The 21,460-nt window shown below is 40.8% G+C and overlaps 2 protein-coding genes across 4 annotated transcripts; one reads left to right on the forward strand and one right to left on the reverse strand.

The window, feature by feature from the left end:
* Window positions 1-157: 157 nt before the first annotated feature.
* Window positions 158-15,376, reverse strand: plekho2 (pleckstrin homology domain containing, family O member 2). The gene is made up of 7 exons (XM_010748535.3): window positions 15,130-15,376; window positions 8,762-8,911; window positions 8,489-8,611; window positions 4,313-4,417; window positions 4,107-4,205; window positions 3,114-3,404; window positions 158-3,009 (listed from the first exon to the last, which is right to left on the reverse strand). The coding sequence occupies exons 1-7, from the start codon at window positions 15,136-15,138 to the stop codon at window positions 1,624-1,626; spliced, it is 2,163 nt and encodes a 720-aa protein (XP_010746837.3). The 5' UTR covers window positions 15,139-15,376; the 3' UTR covers window positions 158-1,623.
* Window positions 15,377-18,706: 3,330 nt separating this feature from the next.
* On the forward strand, window positions 18,707-20,667 carry rwdd3 (RWD domain containing 3). Of its 3 annotated transcripts, none has more exons than XM_019257710.2 (5): window positions 18,707-18,896; window positions 19,157-19,389; window positions 19,618-19,824; window positions 20,102-20,220; window positions 20,352-20,667. In XM_019257710.2, the coding sequence occupies exons 1-5, from the start codon at window positions 18,773-18,775 to the stop codon at window positions 20,464-20,466; spliced, it is 798 nt and encodes a 265-aa protein (XP_019113255.2). In that variant the 5' UTR covers window positions 18,707-18,772; the 3' UTR covers window positions 20,467-20,667. The 3 variants fall into 3 exon arrangements, with proteins under 3 accessions (XP_019113255.2, XP_019113254.2, XP_019113256.2); XM_019257709.2 differs by having other exon boundaries at window positions 18,708-18,896; window positions 19,615-19,824; XM_019257711.2 differs by having other exon boundaries at window positions 18,708-18,896; window positions 19,180-19,389; window positions 19,615-19,824.
* Window positions 20,668-21,460: the final 793 nt, after the last annotated feature.

A 21,460-nucleotide genomic window follows, 5' to 3' on the forward strand; every position in this document is an offset into this window, starting at 1 on the left:
ATTAAATATTATTTTAGGCTGAATATTTAAATGAGGTTTGAAAATCCTGCTGCCACCATACAGGAAAGTAATAACAGAGAATAATACATCAGCATTTCTTTAATTCATCTTTGAGATTTCTGGAGAAACGCTGCATTAAAGACACCAAACATTAACATATAGTTTCCCTTTGTTTATTTGGGCAATAGCAACTTTTATCAGAGTACAAAATTATATCTAATGTTAGAAAATATTCTTACATACTCTAAATGGCATGGTGTATTTAAAATAGTCTTGAAAACTATCATCACATCTTTTAAAAAAAGCACTGGACAGGAAGAGGTAAAAAGAATCTTCTGATTCAGATTATGAGCAACATCACTGATGAACACATACTGTAGGAGGGGTTAGTGAGACATGAGTTGCTGCAAGCTCTTTGTTCTGTGTTATGTACAATAACAGTATGTAAAATATCATCATTAATAACAAAACTGCGATCTATGTGGAGTAGCAGTTGGTCAATTTGCTTTAATCACGTGATTAGTCTAAAACAATTTATTTGAGAAAACTCCTGAGCTAAGTTGGTAAATCTTTCCTCAACAATAAACAGCATATGCTGTGTAAACATATGTACAATATCAATTCCCTCGTATGAACTGCCAGCAAGAACAAGGTAAGTGGAAATAAGAGAAAGGCCTCTTGAATCTACAATCTATTCAAATGTGATCTGGTATTGACATTTTTAGTCCTGACAGTACTCTTTATCATTATATTATTAATTTTCAAATTAGCTTTCAAGTCATTATTTTTGAAAATTTCTGATGTTTTATATATAACAAAAATAAACAATACACAGTAGAACGTTAAGCATTACTTTCAGCTGCAGAGAAAGTTAAACTAGAAATAATTGCACTTAATTATGAGCGAACAGTTGCATGTGCTACGTAACCTTCAACAATGAGAGACTTCTGTTATTCTGTCTGTCAAGTGACCGTTCGCTAAACCCTGAGCCTTTCAGATAACGCTGCTCCACCAGCCAGGCTTTCCATACAAACTCAGCTTCTCGATTCTAGCCGTCAATGTCAGAGGACGATGTCGTCAACTAGCTAAACAGGATACATTTAGCCCCATGAGTTGATCAGAAACACTGTCTCTGTTCAAACAATAGGAAAAAAAGGCTTTTAGGGTGTGTTCACTAAACTGAACACTAGCAATAGCCCAACGGTTACTGGGGAAATAATATTACATGGTGGATGTGCTAGTCGTGGATGTGGCCTTGGAAGTAATACTAAGTTACTACTGTGGGTAGTGAGCTAGTTAACCAGAGAGAGTGTAGGGTTGCAGCTCGTGTTAGAACAGGCTTACACACTGTTCTGTTCCATCCATATAGGCTCAAAGCAAACTGTACATAATAGAGAAATCGGAACCTGTTGTGGTTATTTAACATTGCTAAGCTATGACTGAACAATTATTGTTTGGGAGAGGGGGTTAGCGCAGTGTTTCTGTGTGGCATGAGCTCACTGCACACCTATTATTGTAATGATTGCTAAACTTTATCTGGATTCTGAGGTCAGGCATGCATAAAAAAGTTTGAGAAGCACTGGTTTAGGGAACGGTCAATTCCAAGTCAATCTGCTTTGATATTCACCAGCTTTTCCTGTTGCTTGAGTTGTTTGCACACTTCAGTTTCTTGACCTCCCTGAGAACATGGTCGGCCTGCTTCAACTTCTCCATGGCCTCGGCCAGCAGATCCTCTGGCATGTCCTCCCCGTCACCTCCCCTCTGGGACTGGGACACTTTGCTCAGGAGCTTGTTCGTCTTTTCCATCTCCAGAGCCACTTCAGCCTCAAGTTTCATGACATCATCACGTGGAGCTCTGTCCTTTTCAGCCACAGCTTCAGGAAGCTGTCTCACCTGAATACAGACTGAGGAGTCCGACAGCAGATCTCCACTGGACGCTGACCTGGCCTTGGATGAGGGTTTGAGAGGAGGAATGTGCTCTGAGCGCCGATAGGGAAATACCTTCGACCTAACCTGAGACTTGGTGGCAGCCTGAGTTGGCCTTAAAGTAACAGAGATCTGAATCTTGTCCTCACTGGCGTCCAACACATCCAGACCAGGATGGCTTCCTCTCAGTGCAGCTGTGGAAACCGCCAATGTGTCTTCACTCCCAGAGCCATCACTGTCATCATCTGAGTGCTGACCACTGTCTACAGATTTCTCCTCTGACTTCTTTTTCTTCTCCCCATCCAAGTGACACAGCAGTGGACTCAGGCTGAGGCTGTCAGTGACCGGGTCACCCAAAGACACAACTACTGGGGGGACTTCACTCTTGGGCAGTGCCTCATCTGCTTCAGGAGAACTGGCTGATGTTTCTGAGGCTGCCTGCAGCGATGCAGGGTCCTGTTCCTCAATAGAATACCTAACAGTTGTTTTGTCTTCTATGTGTTGCGTGTTAGGTTGAACAAGTTTCTCAGGCTTTTTCTTGGGGGTTGGGGGAGGACTAGGGCTCTTTTTGAGTTTCTCTGTGGGTGCTTGTGGCTCATTATCAGATGACTTGTTTATGCCACCGCTTATAGTCTCCCCTGATCCTTCAGAAACCTGTCCTTTTGTGCCAGGACTCTCAGGTTCATCATCTTTGACACTTGGTAGAGCTTCTTCAGTAACTGATTGCCCTGCCTCAACTGTTTTCACAGCCGATTCTTTCGGCTCCTTCTTATTGTTTTCTTTATCCTTGTCCTTATCGGTTGTGCCTTGAACCTCTTGGTCTGGCTCCACAGCATGATGGGAGGGTTTCTTCTCTTTAGATGGAGGGGTAGGCTGGTGGGTGCTTGGCCTGGGCTGTGAGGTCTCTGTAAGGCTGCACGTGGTGCTGCTGGAGCTGGGTTTGTTGGGAGGGGTCGGTGGAGGACCTGTCTTTTTAGCATCATAAGTCTTCTCAGATATTGTCTCAACTTTGTCCTTCTCTGTAACTTCAACTGATGAAACCACAGGCTTGACTTCTTTAGATGGAGGCATAGGTGGCTTCACCTTAGAAACATGAAATCATATTTCAGTGGCCATGTTGCCCAAATAGAAAGGTTTGCACAAGTGTTTCTGCATTGCATCACATGGGTTAAATACCATATACATACCTTTTTCACTGGACTGTCATCCTTATCAGGTTCATCCTCAGTTGATTCAATGGGTTTCGCCTCTTTGGTAGGAGGCATTGGAGGTTTGATGACCTTTTTCTGGGGACTGACCTCTGGCTTATTCTGACCCTCCTCAGCACTTTGCCCTGACTGTTTCTCTGTAGCTTCACTGTCATTGGACGCAGGCATTTGGACTTGAATGGCCTCTTTGGAGGTCTCAGTGCCAGCAACACTGGCAGGATGGGTTCCATTAGGCATTGAGGCACCCTCAAGATCAAGATCCAAAGCTACCTAGAGGGCAAGATATCAAACAGACAAGACATTTAGTTTAAATAAAAGCTAATGTACCATAAATATATACTGCTATACAAACACAAGAACTGATTTCTAGCAAAGGCCAATCGGAAGAAAATCTGAGGATTCATGTAGAGTTGTCACAATACCAAAATGAGTAACCACGATACTATACCAGTACAAGTATCACAGTTCTGGGTATTATCATTATACTGCTGCCTTTTTTATTATTATTACTTTTATGAACTGCAATGTATTTGTACAAAAAACTGGCACCGGTAGTCTAGTAATCCACTGTAGTACCGTTATGTAGAATTTCTAGTATAGTAGGAACCGTTACGATTTGGCACCGCAGGGTACCGTGGGTACCATGGGTACCATGGGTACCATGGGTATCGTTGCAAACTAGAGTCATGTCACCACTCTGCTGCTCTGAGTTTTCACTCATAAGGCATTCTTGATAGAAGAATTAAAATTGAAGGCATCTAGAGCTTTGAAATTGTGCACAAAAAAAACTTAGTTTAGTTATTTAGCAGACACTATCCAGACCATCCATAGAGCTCAACCATACATGAGAAGAACGAGAGAACTCAGCAGAGGTAAGATTCTAGACCTACTTATTACATACAGAGCTAACCACCCAGTATCTGTCTGTCACACACTGAACACAGATGAAGTGATTGTCAGATTTACACACACCTCTTTCATGTGTATCCTGGTCGGTGGGCGTCGGTTTCGGTTCCCTTTGGGTCTTGTTCGAGTAACATGCTCTAAATTACTGCTTTCATCAACCGTTACCTGTGAAAACATGAAGCTAATTCATTCACTTGCCACTAAATCCAAATGAGCTTTTAATAGTTCAAAATGTGTGGAAGTCAGGAGGATGTTGAGAGACATATGTTTACCTCATCAAACACTTTGTTCTTTGCCCGATTGATGCCATCTCTCAGAGCTTTAATCCACGCCTCCTTCTCCTCTGCAGACTGAGCTTGGAACTTTATATCATGGACCTGTCAGTCACATAAAGCACAGGAAGGACGTATGTACAGAACTGTCATTTCAAAATAAAGTTCATGATCAGAGGTAAAACATACAGTGGGTGTTATGGAGTATCCGGCTTTTTTCTTTTTTACAAACCCATTATAAGAATTAAATCTCTTATTTCCTTTATTTTACTAATATTAACTAAACTATTAATATTGACTAATAATCTTCTGCAACATCTAACACCAAAACTGGGATGAAAGTAGAGCCTCCTTTTACAGCCACCTTTTCCAGTTACTGTCACTATAGACAGCTAATGACTCGCTGGTAAATATTCACATCCTTTTAAAGACAATGTTAATTAACAACAGTCAGTGATAACTCAAATCAAAGCTCAAATTTCCATTTGTACTTTTCAGCACTAATGTAGTCCATCTGAGTTACAGTAGAGATTTGCATTTCAAACTGTCAAAGTGTAACAATTTGAAATGCAATGCAGAGTCGAAATATAGAGATATATATATATAGATAATATATATATATATATCAATGGCATCAGTAGCTAATTTCCTATCACTAATTTCCTATCTGACACTCCCTCCGCCTCTTCACACATAACAAAAGCATGTAAAGCAAGTAAAGCTTAAAGTCTCTGAAGTGAAAAGCAGCCACAGGTGTACTCGTGAGACACTCTGCTGCTGCTGTGCTCCTATAAGCTAATCTTTTTGTCTCTCTGGCATCATTCAGCCACGCAGAGCCAGAGTTAAAGAGGGTTGCCCCGGTGAAAGCAAGAAGCTGCCAAGTATGTTGTCACATGTTGATCAGACCAATTCACTTCATTCACACTGAAGAAACCATAACAGAGCGCAAACTACCAACAGATTCAGGAGCTCAGAGTTTCACAAATGAGTGACTGTTTTCAAATGTTGAATGATGGTATTTCAATGTGCAAAACAATCATTTGTAGCTTCCCTTTTATTAGAAGATAACATAGACAATGAAGACTAAAACGATGCTCGTTCCATTGACTGTTGAGCTTTCATAAGGCTGCCAGAAAACGTAATACATTCTTATATTGATAGTAAATGTACTGATGCATGGTACACACTTCTGTTGTCTACAGACCATTACAAAACACACTGAGCTCTACTAAACCAGTTCAGTGCAATTCCTTTCTCGTGAAAAGTGAAAGAAGATTTTTATTCAAACTTTCAGAACTACAATTTTTTTTATCATCGTCATCATCTAACCTTTATAGTTTGCTATCACAGGTCCTGGAGCTACAAACTCAAACTGGTCGTATTTCATATCAGTAAAAACTGCAGCATGTCCAGACTGACTGAGGGTTTGACTCCATGTGGAGTTGATCTGCAGACTATGTTTGTCAATGACAGTCTGTCAAACAGATTTAGTATACTTAAAGAATCATTCTCATAGTAAAGACCAGTTCTGTTGAAATGGAAGTGAGTATTAAAACCATCACGTGAATCAGACATCATATCACTAGAAAAGGCCATTAGATGTAGACACACCACAGCATATGAGTCTAGTTTTAGTCAGCGTCATGTTGGACTCTACAAGCTCCATTAGCTGGAGTCATTTTCCTTTTTTTCTGTTCATTCAATGCTCTAATGCAAAACTTGGATTATATTTAAAATATATATAAATAAAAAGCTTCCCGATTTCCAACTTCTGCTTTCTGAATCAGATTCTGTAACTTCAGAAACTTCAGCTAAATTCACATCAGCCTCAATCCACTGTTTCAGTAAATCTGCTCTCACAGCGGTCATTTTCCTTTCTCTAGAGAAAAGTCTGCTTCCTAAATCAGGCCATGTGGACACAAGATGCCACTGAGAGCATTAATAGTGGAAATACTGACCTCCGTGTAGTATTAGTACAGTGTTATGGTGTGTTGTGTGTATGGGGGCCTTATCTTTAAGTTAAAACTGGGTTTGAATTTGTTCTTTAACTAAATCATGTTGTGAACTTTTGAAACTTCCTGCAGGGACAAACAGTACGTTTTGGTTCTGTTCATTGTTCTGCTTTTGTTGTTTGTGAATGCTGCCCTCTGCTAGTTATTCAGCTTTACTTCTTACTTCTTCACTTCACTTCCTTTATTCCATATGTCACTGAAACTTTGATACATTCGCAGCTGCTGCATTGCACTGTTCCACCTGCTCTACCATCTTTAGTTTGGTTTATTAGTTTGGTTTCCAGTTTTTATGGTGAATGGACTGTACTTATGTAACACCTTTCTAGTCTTCCGACCACTCAAACTGCTTTTACACTACATATCTCATTCACCCATTCAGACACATTCATACACTGATGGCATTAGCTGCCATGCAAGGTGCCAGCTGCTCATCAGTTTGAGGAGCTAACCATTCACACACATTCACACAGATTAACCGTATGTTGGTAATTTGTTATGGATGGAGGCAGTAATCATAATCGTAATAATAAATCAATCTTCGTCAGTAGGCTGATTTAAGCAGGCTGACAGAGTCAGAGTCATATGGAGTGCTGAATTTGAGGGACACCTTTGTGTCTACTGTCCTATCTCTGTTTCTGAGAGTACTCATTTAAACTGTTGTGATTTGAGGTTCATGGATCATTCTGGATGTGAGAAATGTGTCTCCAGCAGGACACAGATGTCAGCCTTTAGCTGAATAAGATTGTTTAAGACTTTGTCCTTTTAGTTTCAGTGAGGACGCCACTCAAATTCCATTTCTTAAGATTAGTGTCTGTGTTATTTTAGTGTGAGTCACTGTGTGTGTGTGTGTGTGTGTGTGTGTGTGTGTGTGTGTGCAGATGCATTCCTCTTTTCTGACAATATAACATATTTTTTTTGTTTTTTTCCAGTCAAAATACACAGTGACTCGTTTCTGCACATAATAGGTGGGTGAATAAGAGCGAGGACATATGCTGAAGAGGTAAACAAGACAAGAAGACATGAAGGGAGGACAAGGCACAAGAGGGAGGAGGAAGGTGAGGAAGTTTTGTAACACACTTGGATGGATCATTTCACTGTTGAGAGGAATAAATAACCTGAACCCAAACACAGAGAATACTTTACAGCTACTGTAGAGACTTAGAAATGATTGTGACTTTAAACTAGAAACTATTGTACAAAAAAGCTATTCATTGTTAAAAACTGTAATGATGTGATGCAACTGACATGTTTATATTTAGTTTATGCTAGTCATTTGGCTTATTGGGCTTTTAACTGAAACATGATCATTCTGATCTCTCAGACTTATTGAGTGTTCCTGCAAGGCGCACTATTGACTATTCCCCATACTCATCATTCTTACATGTCCCAGTCACTCTACAGAAATTATTTATAGATAGAAACTTAGGAAAATCGGATGAATCACAGCGATATCACTGCTGAAGCTGTCAGACAGTTTTGGCGACAGCCTCATCTACTCACATGGAGAGGAGACATTTCCCAAAGGAGCACAGGGCACCTGTTCTTTCTCTCCCTTCCCAGGTCACATTTTTTTACTTTAGACACTGAAATTCGGCATTCACATTGTGACAAGATGAGGATGCTCACGGTCATTTGAGCTTTTTGATACGACCTACCGTTTGGCATTAGTGTCCACTAGTTGGAGGGGCTTCAGCAGTCACCCACACACAGACAGAGCACAGCTGCAGTTAATTGTTCTGACCTGCAGCTGACCCTGGTCAAGCCTGCCTTTGACTAACTCTATTGAAGTCTATGTGCTACTGCAGTGTCAATAATAATGTATGGGCGCGACGGGGCCATAGTCAGGCACACTCAACATTTATTTAGACATTTTATAGTTTTGTGTTAATACGACATCAGGAAGATGAGAAGCTTCGGGTAAACTGCTTCATCACACCTTTCATCTGCTCATCCTCGGTCAGTGTCCTGCACTTCTTACTTTCCTTCTCTATTTGTTGGAGAGATCTTTCACACCTGACCACCGGAGCCATCATTTATTACAAAACTGATGATGTGTCTGTGTCTGATGACATTACCTAATATTTGCTCTGGAGCTCTGCCTCATTTCATCTCTTACCTATGACATATTATGTTGCATTTATCATGTACCCATCTCTCAGCTCACCTTATTTCCAGACTTGGGGGATCGGATCAGAATCAGTCTGTGCTTCTTCTTGAAGGTGCTCTTTAATTCGTGACATTTATCATAGTTCTCCAGGTCAAGCCTCTCTAAGCAGTTCTGTAGGTCCTGCAACACAAATTTAATTTAGCTTTTTATTAATCAATTCATTCATTCTACTGAGTACTGTGTTCTTTTTCCACATCATTGTTTATTCTGGAAAATTCTGTGACTTTATGAAGCATACAGTATATTTTGGATAGAATTTAGGTAGTGTACCTCATTTTCATACACCACAAGCTCTGTTTTCTCCACATGGATGTAGCGGTCCTTGTAGCTCGCCAACACTCTCCCCGTGGCCTTCTTCAACCCGCCAGCTTTACCCAGGAACTTTGGCTCTTTACACTGGGCTGGCTCCTCTTTTGCACCCTACAATGATACAAAGAGGAAGTCACAATCACAATGACACTCAGCACACACACACACACACACACACACCAGTGTACTAGCAGAATGCAGTGCATTATCACTTTCAGTTTGTCATTGTTACTAACTGCTATTACAAGGTGTAACTGTACTAGAAAAAAAAGGAAGTTCAGTCTACCAGGACATTATAAAATCTGAGCAGTCTATAATCCATCATTCAGCTGAAAGGCATGTGCATCACACATTAACTGTAGTAGTAGTATTATGTCATTGTAGCACACAGGGAAAAGAAACAGGAGTTGTGGAGGTACGGTAGCCTGGATGTGCCAGGTGACACGCTGGGAAACACTGACCGATTAATGTGTCAACCCACAAAGACATGATTGGTGTGATGAACCTGTTAGAGAGCCAGCAGGCAGCATCACAGCACAATCTGAACTAAATGTACAATCAGTGTGTTGTGTTTAAACCAATGCAGTTAGCATTGTTACAGGTGGGTCAATAAGTGTGAGTGTGACAGAGAATCGTATTGCTCTACATCACTCATTATAAAATCATATCTGCTCCAATGGTCTAGGCAAGTGTGACTCATCATTTCCTCACTTTTGTCGGAGATGGTACTAAGTCTTTTAATAAGTGAGTGTAAGTGTGAGCAGAGCCTGTGTGATTGTTCCTGCTAACAGTGTTGGGTTATCATAAAAATAGTTTGGGGTGAGAGAACTTGGACTTGGGCCTGTTAAGACCAGCACGTCTCACTTCTTAACAGACTTTTTCTATTACGACATGTTCACAGATGCTTGGTACATGTCACAGTAAAGAGCATCCGCAGCGCAGTACAAAACACATTCACTAGTGTGAATAATAACGAATCCCTGAGCAAAATATGAAGGAACTGAAACACTGTACATTCACAGTGAAAGAGGCACAGACTGCTGCTGTGTTCTGCTATTACATGCTGCATACTTACAAACAATGTCAGCGTGTTTCAGGAATGGTTCCATTCTATTTTAGGAATGATGCATAAATGTTCCTGACATATAGAAGCTGTATTTAACATACAGGCTGATGACATTTCTTTGGATACTTTGATACTTTTGACACCATTCCCCACCATTGTTATCTATTCTAACCGCTGTGAATCCAAGCAGACTACACTATGGCTGCTGTACTCCATCAAATATAGACAACTTGAGTCTACATATATATATATAATATATATATATTACTATATATATATTATTATATTATATATATCTAATATATAGAAGAGAGAGAGAGAGAGAGAGAGAGAGAGAGAGACTTGTGGAGTCAGCTCTTACTCATTTTTCATGATGACTAAGTGCAGGTGTCTGCAAAATCCAAAGCCTTTGTTTCTGTTGGAGGAACTTCCACAGGATATCATTTTTTTTCTTTTAGGGATTAGGTGGGAGGTCATCTAACTGTTTTTCCACTTTCACTCTGACTGCAAGTGTCTCAACTTGGTAAACAGCAGTGCAGCTGCAAAGAAAGGACGCCAAGCAGGGAGGAAAGACATGCCAGACAGAGAGCGAGAAGGGCAAAACTAAAAAGCTACTTTGTAAAACCATTTTAAAATAATGACAGAGTGACTATGAGTTGACCACAGAAAGACAAAGCGTCCTCTGGCATGTTCCTGACATAGAAACCTCTAGGTGAAACGCTTCAGTACAATGTAGCACTGACCGAACCTTTGCAACAGAGCAGCAGTGAGAGGTTTCCATTACTCAGGGCTGTGCACAGTGATATCACATAGTGGGTTAAGGGCCTCCAATTTTGGACACACACAGTACGTCTGCTCTGCACTGAAACACAGAACTAACCACAACCTTTACCCCAAACTATAAGCAGTGCTGTCTGTGGTGTTGTGGTAAACACGGAAATGAGTCTAGTGTCATCGCTGCGTAGATGAAAATAATATGCAGAGATGCAGAATGCAGTTATAATATAAGATAACAACATGCTGAAGCTGAATTCCCTCATGCAAGCTGGGTCTTAAAAGAGGAAGAGGAAGAGAAAGGGGAGGGCAGGGCTTTCTGGAAGAGACACACCTTAGCACACGTGTTTCTGATTAAGTTTTAGGTCAGGGAGCATCTGGCATTCATTGATTTTCACACTGACCTGCCCAGCTTGAACTCACCACAAGCCTCACTAACCCCTTACTAACGGAGCTGGGAGAAGACTGTGGGGCTGGACTGACATATTACTTTGCTGCTATTGTTAACCTCTTATTAGCCTAAAATGAAACACAAGTTACTGGCTGATCAACACTTCTGCCTGACAAAAATCTATGTAAGCTGAAAAGATAAACGATCAAATTCTGATTCTGAAAGAGAATCTGAGACTTTAAACAAATGGTCAAATTAAAGATCCTCGATTCTGTTGTGAGGATACACTTCCTGTTTTGTGCTTTTGCTGCAGATGTTGTCACAGCCAAATGTGCTGCAATAAATAATGTTACACACACACACACAGAAGTGTGTGCTTGATAAAACTGCCAACGTATCATTCTATCAGACAGATACAGGCTTCCAAGCAAGTCATTCACTGTGCAACAGTGTATGCATTCTCCAGGCAGACAATGTGACAATGAATCATGCTAACAATGACAGAAATGTAAATTATACAACAAGCCTCCTTTCACTTCTATCTATACGACTACATTCACAGGTTACAGCTAAATCTGACTTGGCCCACAGAGGCCAGCAGAAAATGTCAGTCAGTGTGTAAAAAGGTTCACATCAGAAACCTCATCTGGTGGAGGTGCAATCGGTTGGTGTTGGGTTTTTTTTTTCATAAAGGAAATCTATTTTTATAATGCTGCTGTGACCATGTATGAACACTTCTGCACATATAACATTGCAGATTAACACCCACGTTCCTCTGATGAAAGAGAAGTCTTACTGCACAGCCTGACACAAATGGTGTCACACATAGTACAATGTAATATAATGTAGAAGATCTACGCTCACTACACGCTGTGACTTATTATTATTTTACTATGGAAGCTGAGAATGTTTGGCATTTCTTTTTGATATGTTGCTTAAATAACAATTGACCATTAAGACAGCTGCATGTAAAGAAGCAACTCTTCTGATGGAGCAATACCCGATCCTGACCATGACTCACTTCCTGTTTATGCCCTGAGCAGCACATTATTTTGGAAAGTCAGACACAAACAAAGTGGAATGTTGAAAAGTTCTCTTGATAAACCACAAAATACAAATAACATTCACTCACATATTTCAAAAACACTTACAGACTAATGAAGCAGAGTATTGATACTATGATTCCGATAAAACTCTTGCTATGGAGAAGCAGACATTCAGAGGTGTAGTAAATTCAACATGCTCTGTTGTTGCAGTTGTTGTTGCACCTGAATCTGAACGTGATTTTTTTCATACACTTTATGCTTTGAGCTATTTTGGTAATCATTATCTGACAAAGTGCCAAATGTTTGCTGGTTGCAGATTCTCAAATATGAGGATTTGATGCCTGCTTTGACTAAATGATAGATTTAGATAAAGCAAGCATTACTACATACAAGAAAACAACTGGCAGATTAATCAACATCGACTACACTCATCTTTAGCTCAGCTTTAATTGTTTGATTACTTTTCTCATCAGCACAATCTTTAACTTCTACTCATCACTGATGCACAAAATACTTGGAGTCATAATTTCATACACAGACAGGCCTGTACTGTCTGTACTGAGGTTCCAACTTTGCAACTGTATGTGTGTGTGCAACTGTAGGATGCTAATGGACAGGGAAAGGTCCTGATGTCAAGAAGAATGAACAGAAAGAAGAATCAAAAACATTATTATCACTATTACTGTTTCATCCCACACCTCTCATGCAGTGAGTAGACATGAGTTCAATGTCAACGTTTTCCTCATCTTTCATCTCTTGAGGACGTTTTGTCCCTGTAAGGATGCATACTGTAATCAAGAACACACACATGCATTCACTATTGAGGACTCTAACTTTTTCCTAAAGGCAGTTTCCAAGAAATTGTCAGTGATGCCCCAGTGAGGCGATCTGCACACACACACACTTCCATTGTGTAGCAGAGGCCTGGATAGCGGGGCCGTGATGAGAGAGGGTTAATTGTTTTCTGCCTGACACATAATGTGGCAGTCTGTTTCCTCTTTTCTGAATAGGTCAGGCAGACACGTCACACTATGCTCTCTGGGTCAGTGGGATGTGGATAAAAAGATGACTCACAGAGCTCAGACAAATGATCATCGTGGAAGGGCCATATTAGTTATGAAGGGTGAGAGATAAAGAACAGAGATTAACTTTTAGACATGAGTACAATATCCAAATAAATACCATAATAAAAACTATTGTGCACGTTTTTCTGTTCTTTAAAAATGATTGAGTGCATCAGAGTCCTGTATAACCTGCAGACATGTCAGCTAACAGTGCTGTGAATACTGACACACTTTCAGATGTTAGACCAGCTCTTTGTCAGTCCCTCACCCTAACCCAACCGCACTCCGGGAATCCTCGTCATTCTCTCACATCACAAAATGTCTAAACACTATACTGCTCAGGAATTAAAGCAAATGACAAGATGTGTTTTATTCAAATATTAATTATGTAACATTTTTCATAATGTCATAGTTCATGTGCAACATGTCTGTAGATCATGTTGTAACTTTATCTCAGATTGTTGAGGCTATACTGTGTGTTCATCAATCAGTTGTCAACTATTAAATTAATCACAAAATATTTTGAGCTTTGGCAAAAATATTTTTAGGTTTTTACAGGAGCACTGATCAACATTTTCACAACTTACTTACATTTCATCATCCAAACAACGGGTCGATTTATCTATGGAAGATGACTCAATCAGCTGATTTGTATGTCATGTGTTCATTTGCTGTGAAAGGTGATTTTGCATTAAAAAGTCCCTCATCCATCTGCTGCACAAACATCGACTCAGATTCCAGTTCTGACACATCGCCACCCACCAAACACAAACAAACACTAACAAATGCAAAGAGTGATGAAGAGTACAACAATTGAAAGTCATCAATCAGACCACAGAACCCATGATGCTGACCTCATAGTTCTGTTGTTCCTGTTTGCACATACATCGTACACTGGTGAATCACATAGAAAGCTGGAAATACTGAGCATTGCTTCATATAGAAACTCATCAAACTCAGACACTTGAGTGAATAGTGAGGAAGTATTCTTACATTTACTTTGAAGTCAGTCTAGTGAAGTTTGGGGGAAAAAGTCAAAGGAAGAAAAATGGTATGTTTGGTAAAGTGACCAATCAGAGGGCGTAGCACTACATGCTTGTAAACGTCTCACATATGTCTTTACTTCCGTTTCCAGTCAGTTCCTCAAAATACCAAATTTTCACTGAAGCACGTCATTCCATTAGTGCAGGTTATGTGTCAGTATGTATCAGCACAGCATGACAGTGATCAGCCTGAGCTGTGATCACTGATCTGTAGTGTCCCTTCACAATCCTGACAGCGCCTCTGTTCACGAATATGGAAAATTACAACAGATCTGATTATTATCCAAACAGGACAGGTTATTGAACACAGTCACTATTTCTTCATTAGTGAAGAATTAACCTTTATAGTCCCATAATCCTCTTGGGGAAATGAACCGTTAGGTTGCGCGTGTGAGCCAACACTCACTGATGAAACATAATTCACATACTTGCTTAATGTGGCCTGTAAGAATGAGCATTGACGTGCGCGTGTGTGTGTGTGTGTGTGTGTGTGTGTGTGTGTGTGTGTGCTCACAGGTTGTGAGCCTCAGTAAAATGGCAGGGTTTTGTTTTTAATGGAGTTTGCAGCGCTCTCTCTCTGTCTCTCTCTCTCTCTCTCTCTCTCTCTGTCTCTCTCTCTCTGTCTGAAACGGAGCAACAAGTTGATGCAACAGATTGACAGGTGGGCAGGTGCTTTAGTAGTGTTGGCCTCAGCTGACTGCAGCAGACAGTGTAATGTTGCGATAAAGCATCAGACTAACGTCTTTCTCTGCTAACTGTGACGTGTGTAAGGAAAATATCGGGGCGACCCGCACCGCCCCGCCGCCGCTCCTGCGGGCCCGGAGTTCGCTCTAATAAGTCGGTCGCGCCCTGCAGAGTGTTTTCCTCCGGAGCTTTCTAACATCACAGAGTGAAAGTATACTGAAGGCTTCACTCTCACTAAAACAGACTTGACGGACTACTCACATCTTCCATGATAAAGGAGCGGAATCCGTTATGTGAGCGCGGAGCCTGAGATCATTCGACGTCGCCCTTATCCTCGCCAGCAGCCGTTCACTTCTCCCCAGTTGGTCTGCAGATGACACATTTCCGACTGCACGCCTAAATGACGAAAAGAAGGAACCGTGCTGTTTGTGACACCAAGGGTCGCCTCTCTCTCTCTCTCTCTCTCTCTCTCTCTCTCTCTCTCTCTCTTCAGCCTCAGAGAAGAGTTCGAAGAAAAAAGTTGAGTTTCCGGTTGAAGTGCCTTCACACTCTGTGAGGAGGAGCAACACGAGCAGCAGCAGCACAGAGCAGTGCCTGAACGCATCATCATCATCATCATCCATCCGAACTCAAACTCAGCACCGACACCCTGTCCACTGAGCCCGCGCGCTTATCAGCGTGATAAGACGTGCACAGTGAAACAACAGCTCGCGTGCAGCTGCAGCATCCTCTGAGATTGAAGAAGTCATAATCAATAACTCAGTGTGGACACAATGCTTCAACATGTTTCATGTTTCATACTTCTTGCAGCCTCTGCACTGGCTGATGCACTTTATCACAGCCTCTCAACACTTCCTGTAGGTGTGGCTGTTCCTGGCCTGTTGGTTAGTGAGGGGATGTTTAAAGCTGAGCAATACTGTCAACATGATGGCACTGCTTTCTAGTGAGTTATCAGGTTTATCTATGGTTAATAGATAATAATATAATAATGTTAGTTAGAAGTTTTGAATTGGGTGTTTATCCTTTCTGCATTTATTTGTTGGTTCAGATTCTGATGTCCTGCGGCTGCTACACCTCAACTCTCTGTTATTTACAGTTTCCTGATGGACAGTAAACTGCTGCCAACTGTAGCTGCTGTTACTTCAAGTTAGCTCAGTTTGTTAGCCGGGCCGCCCAGACTGTGAGCTCAGAGCACCAGGGGAGTGTTAGTGTTTGCACCACAGGACAAACAGGAAGTGGTAAACTGACTGAGCTAATTTGCAAAAATACCAACATCTATTTTCAGAAGAAAAAGAAATAAAAGAAAAGAAAATCATGTTTAGAATATTGGTATGGTTTTCCATTATTCTATATGACCATACATTACAACAACTTTCCTTTCCTTTCTTTATGTTGTGCAAAAAAACTCTGATGCTTAGCAGTGTATTTAGTTAATCTCACACAGCATTAAGAACAAATCAAACATAGCCTCTCTAACACAGCTGGTACAATCTGTTGATGGAGTGTTCTGGTGTCTGGACTTTTTTTATTATATGGATGATGACTTTCTTCTGCTTTGTTCTTTTTTATTATATCTGTAAAGTGTGTAAGCTTGTAACTATTCCATCTTAGTGTCTGATTTACATAGGTATATATTTCCTTTGTTCCAGATCATGTCTGCTCCTGCTTCTTCTCTGCGTAAATGCCTAAACACTCCTTTTGCAATATTTGTGCTAGTTTCACTATTCCAAATCAGAGGAAAGCAAACATCGGTGCATTTATCAAACATGCATATTTTGCATATTTTAAAGTAAAACTCTGTGATCAAGACATGCAATGGGCCCCTCACAAAGTATGCAAGCAGTGTGTTGAGAGTTTACGGATGTGGACCAAAGGAACACGTGAAAAGTTGGCATTTGGTATCCCCATGGTTTGGCGAGAGCAAAAAGATCATTGCAGACTGTTACTTTGGTTTAGTGAAAACATCAGGATTTAACAAGAAAAATAAAAGTAAAATAAAATATCCAAATCCACCGTCAGACCGATGCCTCATTCAGCTCAAATTCCAGTGCTAGTTTTCAAACAACTACCTCCTCTAGAAAATCGGAGTGATGTTGAAGAACGCAGATTTTGAAATTCACGAGGATTCAACAAATAAGCACATATCTCTTAGGTACAGTATTTTTCATATTTTTTAAGAAAACGGGGATCCTATAGTTCAAAAACTTGACGTAATAGAGAAAAACTGAGATCAGTTTTGGATTCCACACCCAAAAATTAAAGTTAAAAACAGCTGTCAGACCTAACTCAACAAATGAAACACATGAAATAAGACTGTGGCTTACCCAGCAAGTAGAGCTCAGAGACTGCTCTGTGCACACATCTTAACAAATGTGTTTACTCAAATGTAGTCAAAGTTGATGGATAATGTTTCCAGATAACCAGATGTTGATTTAAAATAATCCAAGTTTTTACTGAAGCTGCTGGAGTATCAGTCCATGCTGCTCAAATGGTCTGCTCCTGCATGCATAAGCAAGGGCATTCAGATTCAATATCCAATGAGACAGATGTTTTGAAACAGGCCTTGAATGAATGAATGAATGAATGAATGAATAAGGGCTCTACAAAGTACAGTACAACGAAATTGCAACACCAGTCTGTCCATACATATAATACATGTAATATGATGACAAGGAGTACACTCTGGGAGCAGGACAAAAACACCTCAGCAATTATAGCACATATACAGTACACTCTACAACATGAGACACATCACTAGCAACCAGGGGAGAGGGGTGGGGGGTTTGAGGAATCCCAGCACAGTCATGCAGCCATCCGGTCCTGCAGCCATTTCGGCACTGGTCACAGACCTGCCTTGTCAGGCTGGGGGAGCCAAGAGGTGAAGGTGAAGGTGACAGTGTGGTTTTCCCATATGACATAAAAAGTGTGAAAGGACTTAGTGTGGTTCACTTCATAGTTGAGGATCCTTACAGGGCACAAGCTGTGAAAGCCTCCAGCACCAGAGGCCTGGAGACAAAATTCCAAGCCAAGACTTTAGACCAGGGGTGTCCAAGCTTCTTTTAAAGAGGGTCAGATTTGATAATGTGAAGATGCCCAGGGGCCAATACTAACATTTTAACAATGAGAAAATTAATAAGAAAAGTTACATACACATGCACTGTTCTATAACAATTTTGTTTTCTTTTTTTTTTAATGACAATGTAACCAAATCTAAGCCAATCAGGCGTGGACAAATAAAAAAAACAGTTTTGCCTTTCTGAAGTCAGATAACAAAGAATACACTGTATGGAATATGATAAACTTGCATGAAGTTGATACAAATCTTATTAACTTATGGTGAGTAATGCAAAGTCTGTTAACATTTAAGTTTAAAACGTATCACTCTATCTCTTCTCTTTCACCAGATCATTCAGTAAGTAATATTTAGTGTCACATCTACAGATATATAACAACAGCAGTTATGTTAAAGTTATTAAAGCTTCAAATGCTTTGTTATGGCTCCTCACACCAGGGGACACCGTTCCCACCGTTCTAGGTGACAAACCATCATAGTAGTAATATAATAATTCTCAGAATTACAGAGATGTGATGAGTTAAGTAGTGACAAGTTGTCCTGCAGCTAAGTGGAGCCAATGATCCAACAGCTGTGCCATAAATTCTACTTTTATGAACCTTACGATGTTTCAGTTTCAGTTTGTGTTGGTCCATGTGTCTATACTGTGTTAATTATAGTTATTATAATACTTACTGTTAAATCTATGTCCAGTGCAAAGTGGATCAATCTTCACAGGGAGGAACTCAACAGGCTGTCGGAACTGATGAAGTTTGTAGGTGAAGCTACTCGGACAGCATAGAGGTGCGGACCTGATGCTGTGTGGTGTGGTGCAGCAGACACCATCAGCTGATGGAGCTTCATGGAGGAGACGAGGCTGAGGCTGAGGCTGAGGCTGAGGCTGCCTGGGAAGAAGTGTCCGTGTTATCGGCCATTTACTGCGCACAGGGAGAGCTCCGGCTCCTGCAGCAGTCCGGTCAGTTAGTTCACTAACGCTTTGACAACGTCAGCAGAACGTTAGCCTCGAACCTGATTCATCGTAAGATGATCCACCAGGACTTTTCTTTGAACCATTTTTCCAGTCTTTAGCTGGCGACACGTTCACAGAAGCAATCAAATCAATGTGTCAACATTTCATAAGTTGTCTTTGAGCTGTTTTCACTCTCAGTGTTTGCACGTCACCACAGGTAGTTTGTGTTTAGACATGTCTCACTGTGTGACGTGTTCGCCCTCCAGCTGACGATGGGCCTGTGGTTCAGATCAACAGCACTGTTGGAGAAGAAAGAAGGCTGGACGTCAGTCTGCTGTTCCATCTACATCCCCGCTACCCTTCCTGTCCCCCCAACATCTCTGTCTCTTCCACTGGTCTTTCTAGGACTCAGTGTCACGATATAAGACAGAAGCTGCTGGACCACGCTGCAGCCTTACCCCTGGAACCAATGGTCCATCAGCTAGTCCAGTGGTTCCAGGTAAACAGTGAACTGAGTGACGTGTAATGAGCTGCAGCTTTGTAAACTGAACTTGTTCCATGGACAACCACATTTTTACATCAAAGATGCTCCACCATAAAACTACATCTATGTAGTGTGTTGGCCCACTGTAGTTGTTCTGACACAGCTCTGCTCTGACACATCATCATCATCATCATCATCATCATGATTAATGATGTACCAAATGTGTGTTGTGTTTAATAGCAGCATGTGGAGGTGCCAGAGGAGTTGAGTAGAGGCGAGGAGGAGAAAGAGGAGCAGTGTACTGCAGTGCTGCTGCTGGATCACATCCGATCACACAATCGTTATGTTGGACTGTTGGAGCGCTGGACCCAGCAGCTGCAGCTCACTGGGAGGTTATTACTGGGACGCCACATACTGGTTATTCTGCAGGGACTCAGACCCAGCATCAAGGTACCAGTCCACATGCATACATACAGTACATATATACTACATACTGGACATATCGAATGAATTTAAAGGGCCACTCTTACATAAGCTTGACTGCATTACTTTCATACTGAGGTGAAGTTAAACTTGACTATAAACTAGAACAACAGCGCCCTCTTCCTGTTATATGCTGTAAATGAATGTCACACGATCCAAAATATGGTTGCAGTTAAAAATCATTTTACATAATGGGTTCATCTACAGAATGACTGTAACTTGTACTTGAATCATGTCTCCTCAGGAGTTCTGTCGTCTCTTGAAGACAGTGAAGGTGGATGTGGATTCTTCAGGCAAGAAATGCAAAGAGAGGATGATGAAGGTTCTCATTGAAACCCCTTTGTCTTCCTCCTGTGCACACGGGTACAGATCTCTCTCTCTCTCTCTCTCTCGCTCACTCACACACACACACACACACACAATGGACCTGAGTGTTGTATCACAGCAGTGTTCTTGCTGCTCTCACATCATTTCTCTCTGTTCCTCTCCATCAGTCTTCAGGGTTTTGTCGTGAAGAACTACCAGTCGTTAGCAGAGCTGACCGCAGCCTTTCAGGAAATCAACATGACTCAGCTCTACCAGCAAATATCGCCATCATTAAGTGACTGACCACACACACACACACGTTACCACGGTGACTGAATCTTAATTGAGAAGACGACCATGTTGTAGAAGTGGACAAGTGCACACAGGAAGAGCTGATGAATCTGGTGATTCATTGATGGACTGATGAGACCACACATTATATCTGATGTTATGTACATGTGTTTAACAATAAAACTCTGAGCTGTTGCTATTGGCACACCTTTATGAACTGTGACAGTTTACATTCATGAATCCAGTTTTCTGAGAAAGATTAAGGGAGGTAAAACCAACTTATGTTTAATTAGAAGAAGAAAGAAGGAAGAGTTCTGAAGAAACATTTAAGATTTTAAACAAAGTTTCAGATTTACAATAAAACAATCCTTTTATTTTTATTATTATTATTATTATTATTATTATTATTATTATTATTATTATTTCAGCCACTTTGAACTTGATGAAAACATGAAAATCTGTTTTTGTTTTTTTGTGCTGTGGGACAAGTCACTGAGTTTTATTAACATAGTGCAGTATGACAAATAGCAAATTGAACTGGATTTGTTATGTGGTCTGGTAGTCAGTCTCTCTTTCTCTCTTTCTCTCTCTCTCTGTCTCTCTCTCTCTCTCACTTAAGTATTATTTTCAGGATCATTTAGCATCACCTGTGTAGTGTGTGTATGTGTGTGTGTGTGTGTGTGTGTGTGTGTGTGTGTGTTCGGTCATACAGATAATGCAGTAGAATTTCAAACATTGATTGACAGGATTAAGCACATGTTGAATCTTTTTTAAACACTGTTGTTGTTCTTGTTCACGCATTGCATGGACTACAACCCCCTAAAACCCATCTGTTCCACAATGAGAGAATCTTCATGTTTACCAGGAACAACATCAGTACATAGAAGACACAAACACAAACAGCTCTGGTCTGAGATAAGCATGTTCTCATCACTAAAAGTATGTAAAAAGAACACATTCCAGCTGGTTCATCCCAACATTTTAAACCTCAGGTCAGTCACCAGTT

This window comes from Larimichthys crocea, chromosome I (assembly GCF_000972845.2).
Source record: "Larimichthys crocea isolate SSNF chromosome I, L_crocea_2.0, whole genome shotgun sequence".
Taxonomy (NCBI): domain Eukaryota; kingdom Metazoa; phylum Chordata; class Actinopteri; family Sciaenidae; genus Larimichthys; species Larimichthys crocea.

Bases quoted from the DNA above. Each gene is read 5' to 3' on its own strand.
- plekho2 (XM_010748535.3), bottom strand. The intron at 8,612-8,761 runs GTACACTACCTA...TTTGTGTTGCAG, and splicing joins TTGTGGTGTATGAAAATGAG to GACCTACAGAACTGCTTAGA. The intron at 3,010-3,113 runs GTATGTATATGG...CATGTTTCTAAG, and splicing joins ATGACAGTCCAGTGAAAAAG to GTGAAGCCACCTATGCCTCC.
- rwdd3 (XM_019257709.2), top strand. From the start codon at position 18,773: ATGGAGCTTCATGGAGGAGACGAGGCTGAGGCTGAGGCTGAGGCTGAG. The intron at 18,897-19,156 runs GTCAGTTAGTTC...TTCGCCCTCCAG, and splicing joins CCGGCTCCTGCAGCAGTCCG to CTGACGATGGGCCTGTGGTT. The intron at 19,390-19,614 runs GTAAACAGTGAA...TGTGTTTAATAG, and splicing joins AGCTAGTCCAGTGGTTCCAG to CAGCATGTGGAGGTGCCAGA.